Source organism: Pyrgilauda ruficollis, unplaced genomic scaffold (genome assembly GCF_017590135.1).
Source record: "Pyrgilauda ruficollis isolate IOZ18807 unplaced genomic scaffold, ASM1759013v1 scaffold16, whole genome shotgun sequence".
In the NCBI taxonomy this organism is placed as follows: domain Eukaryota; kingdom Metazoa; phylum Chordata; class Aves; order Passeriformes; family Passeridae; genus Pyrgilauda; species Pyrgilauda ruficollis.
In genome coordinates, this window is record NW_024514764.1 from 667,380 (window position 1) to 671,004 (window position 3,625).

Consider the following 3,625-nt stretch of genomic DNA (forward strand, 5'->3'; position numbering starts at 1 on the left):
CCCCCCACACCCCCCCCACCCTCATCCCCCAAACCCACCCCAGCCTCGGTCCCCAAACCCATCCCAGCCTCAACCCCCCAAACCCATCCCAGCCTTGGCCCCAAACCCATCCCAGCCTCAACCCCCCAAACCCATCCCAGCCTCAACCCCCCAAACCCATCCCAGCCTTGGCCCCAAACCCATCCCAGCCTCGGTCCCCAAACCCATCCCAGCCTCAGCCCCCAAACCCATCCCAGCCTCGGCCCCCAAACCCATCCCATCTGTCCCAGTCTCGCTGGCACAGGCTGCCCTCAGCACCCTGATTCAGGCAGATCTGCACCCCCAGAAATTCCCAGTGAATTCCCAGTGAACCCTCCCTCTCTCTCCCTCCCTCTCTCTCTCCTGCAGTTCCCGGGATTCGATGACCTCTACTGCAAGTTCTCCTTTGTCTACGGCCCGGACTGGGTCCCCACGGCGGTACGGCCCGTGTCCCCACCCCGTGTGCCCCTGTCCCCACCCCCGGGCTCAGCCCAGCCCCAGGCTCACCGCCGGCTCCCCGCAGGGCCTGGAGGAGGGAATCTCGCAGATCACCTCCAAGAGCAGCGTCTCGCCCACCACGCTGGTCTGGAACTTCCCCATCGACATCACCTTCAAGAGCACCAACCCCTTCGGCTGTGAGTGCTGGGGGGGGTCTGGCCCTGGTGCCAAAGCCCCCCTCACCCCCATTTCCTTGCAGGGCCGCAGATTGTGCTCAGTGTCTACGGGCCTGACTTCTTTGGGCACGATGTGGTCAGAGGTTATGGAGCTGTGCACGTGCCCTTCGTGCCTGGCAGGTGAGTGCCAGCCCGAGCTGCAGGGCTCACACACATCCTGGGCCACTTATTCTGCTGTTTCTGAATCCAAAAAAAAAGCTCCTCACCATGCCCTGTCAGTTCACAGAGATTTTCTAGCAGAATTCTTTCATCATTAAATAAGTTTTGGTAGTCCTGTGAAGCCCAAACTGGCCTGGAAGAAGCCCAGATGTGAAGCTCAGTTCCTCACCCAGTAAATTCTCATTCCCACCACTGGGAATGGAGGAAGATCTGTTGTTCCTGTGCAAACAAACCCTTTGTGTGTGAAAGCAAAATTCCTGATGTGTCAGGAATTCTGTGCCTCCATAAATATAAAAATCCTGCTTTTTATTCCTTCATTCCTGAGGGTTCTGGGCTCTCCTTTTGTTTCAGGCACAAAAGAACCATTGCCATGTTTGTCCCAGAGTCCAGCTCGAGGCTGCAGCAGCTCACAAGGTAACAATTAATGACTTCAATTCATTAAGGAATGAATTTCTCTCCTGTCCTCAGCCACAAATTCATTTGCAGCCCTCAGTGGTGTCACTGCTCTGTGCCATAACCAGCTTGGTGCTCTGTAGGGGAAAATCACATTTTCAGGTGTCTGGGTCTTCTGAAAAGCTTTCATAAACATATTAACCACAATATTAATTATATTATTACAATAAATAAGCATATTAATATATTGCATTAATATATAAAATAACAAACCAAATTACCTGCTAACTGCACTAAATTACTGCCTGAATCTTCTTGGGGCTGTTTTGGAAGGACAGCCCATGAAAAACAATTCCCATTCTACATTTTTTAAAAGAAATTCAAGGTCTCCAAGCCTCTATGGTTCTCTGGGTGATCAAGAAGAATTTTTCAACAATATCTTTGCCACAGAAAGATTCTTCTAGGCCAGAAAAAAACCTGGATTTAACAAAATCTGTATGAAACCATTTGCATTTTTTTTCCTTAAGGCAAAACTCACCTTTGATTGCAGTAGATCAATAAAGAGAATGAGGCTTCCAAACCCTCCTGGCAGTCTCATGGCCTGGATCAATCTCAGCCCCCCAATTCATTATTTTGTATTTTATATTCATGATTTTATATTTTATAGTCAGTAATTTTGTATTTTGCATTCATTATTTTGTATTTTATATTCATAATTTTGTATTTTGAATTTATTATTTTCTATTCTGAATTCACAATTTTGTATTTTATATTCATAATTTTGTATTTTGAATGCTATAATTTGTATTTTGAATTGATAATTTTGTATTTTGTATTCAGTAGTTTGTATTTTGAATTAATAGATTTTTATGTTGTATTTAATAGTCTGGTTTTGTATTCATAATTTTGTATTTTGCATTCATTATTTCGGTGTCTGTATTCTAATTTTGTATTCCTCAGTTTGTATTTTGAATTCATAATTTTGTATTTTGTATCCATTATTTTGTATTCACTAATCTGTATTTTGAATTCAATAATTTTGTGTTTTATATTCAGTGATTTGTATTTTGAATGCAATAATTTGTATTTTGTATCCATTATTTTGTATTCATTATTTTGTCTCCATTATTTTGCATTCATTAATTTGTATTTTGAATTCAATAATTTGTATTTTGTCTCCATTGTTTTGTATTTTGTATCCATTATTTTGTATTTTGTCTCCATTAATTTGCATTCGTTAATTTGTATTTTGTATCCATTAATTTGTATTTTGTATTTTGTATCCATTATTTTGTATTCATTATTTTGTCTCCATTATTTTGCATTCATTAATTTGTATTTTGTATCCATTATTTTATATTTTGTATCAATTATTTTATATTTTGCCTCCCAGCTGGTTCACCGGGAGGCGCCCGGAGTTCACGGACCCCAAGGTGGTGGCGCAGGGAGAGGGACGGGAAGGTGAGTGCTGTCAGCTCCTGCCTGCTGACAGCCATCTCCTCTTTACCCCTTTAATTAACCCTTAATTAACGCCCTGTGCTGATGGATCCCTCCCGTGCAGTGACCAGGGTGCGCTCCCAGGGCTTTGTCACCGTTTCCTTCAACATCATCACCAAGGACCTGCACAGGCTGGGCTACGACGTGGGCCAGGGCTCCCAGGGGCTGCACGGCTGCTGAGGGCCACAGGAGCTGCTGCAGCTCCAAAAAACTCCAGCCCGGGAGGATCCGGGGCAGTGACCAAGCCTCGTCCTCTCAAAAGGCTGAAGTGCTGTGGAAATCGATGTTATTGGCAACATTCGGTGTTTTATTGATGATTATTGTATTTTATTCAGTGTTTTTAGGGGTCACGCTGTCTCAGAGTAGGGCCTGTAATGAAATATTTTTATAGCAGCCTTTTGTATGCTTTTTTATAGAATTAATGACACAGAAAGTTTCCAGATGTAGCAGTTTAAAACTTTGCAAACCCAGTTTCTCTTTAGTGATTCTTTTTCTGTTGCAAATGAGGAATTGAAATTATTGCACCTTCCAAAATTGGTCCTGTGAATTGCATCCCCCTCTAAGCTCTTTTAGGCTGAATAAACTCTGTTGTATCAATAGATTCATTTGTCTTTCTGCTGCTAAAGAGGTTTCTTTGTTTGTGCCAGGATGTTTTTAAGCCCTAAATCATCCAAGCTCTGCTGGATTTAAAGGTAGAAGAGAAAAAGAAGTATTTCAATGCAGTGACTAATTGCTGAGTCATTTTCCTATTTAATTTTGGGCATGTAACCTCTTGTGTTTGACTGCAAATCCCAGGAGAACACCATCACCCTAAAAGGGAACTACCAAGACCTCCAAGTGTAGGAATCCCAGGAAAAACACCCAGGGATGAACCACAAATCCTC

The 3,625-nt window shown here is 43.3% G+C and overlaps 1 protein-coding gene across 1 annotated transcript in view; it reads left to right on the forward strand.

Moving 5' to 3' along the window:
* Positions 1–3,358, forward strand: part of B9D1 (B9 domain containing 1) — a 4,025-nt gene extending 667 nt beyond the window's left edge. Inside the window, exons 2-7 of the mRNA XM_041462506.1 lie at positions 388–456; positions 542–653; positions 716–812; positions 1,203–1,265; positions 2,638–2,705; positions 2,806–3,358. Coding sequence (XP_041318440.1) covers positions 388–456; positions 542–653; positions 716–812; positions 1,203–1,265; positions 2,638–2,705; positions 2,806–2,921 — 525 coding nt within the window. The 3' untranslated portion in view covers positions 2,922–3,358. The remainder of the gene's footprint in view (positions 1–387; positions 457–541; positions 654–715; positions 813–1,202; positions 1,266–2,637; positions 2,706–2,805) is intronic.
* Positions 3,359–3,625: the final 267 nt, after the last annotated feature.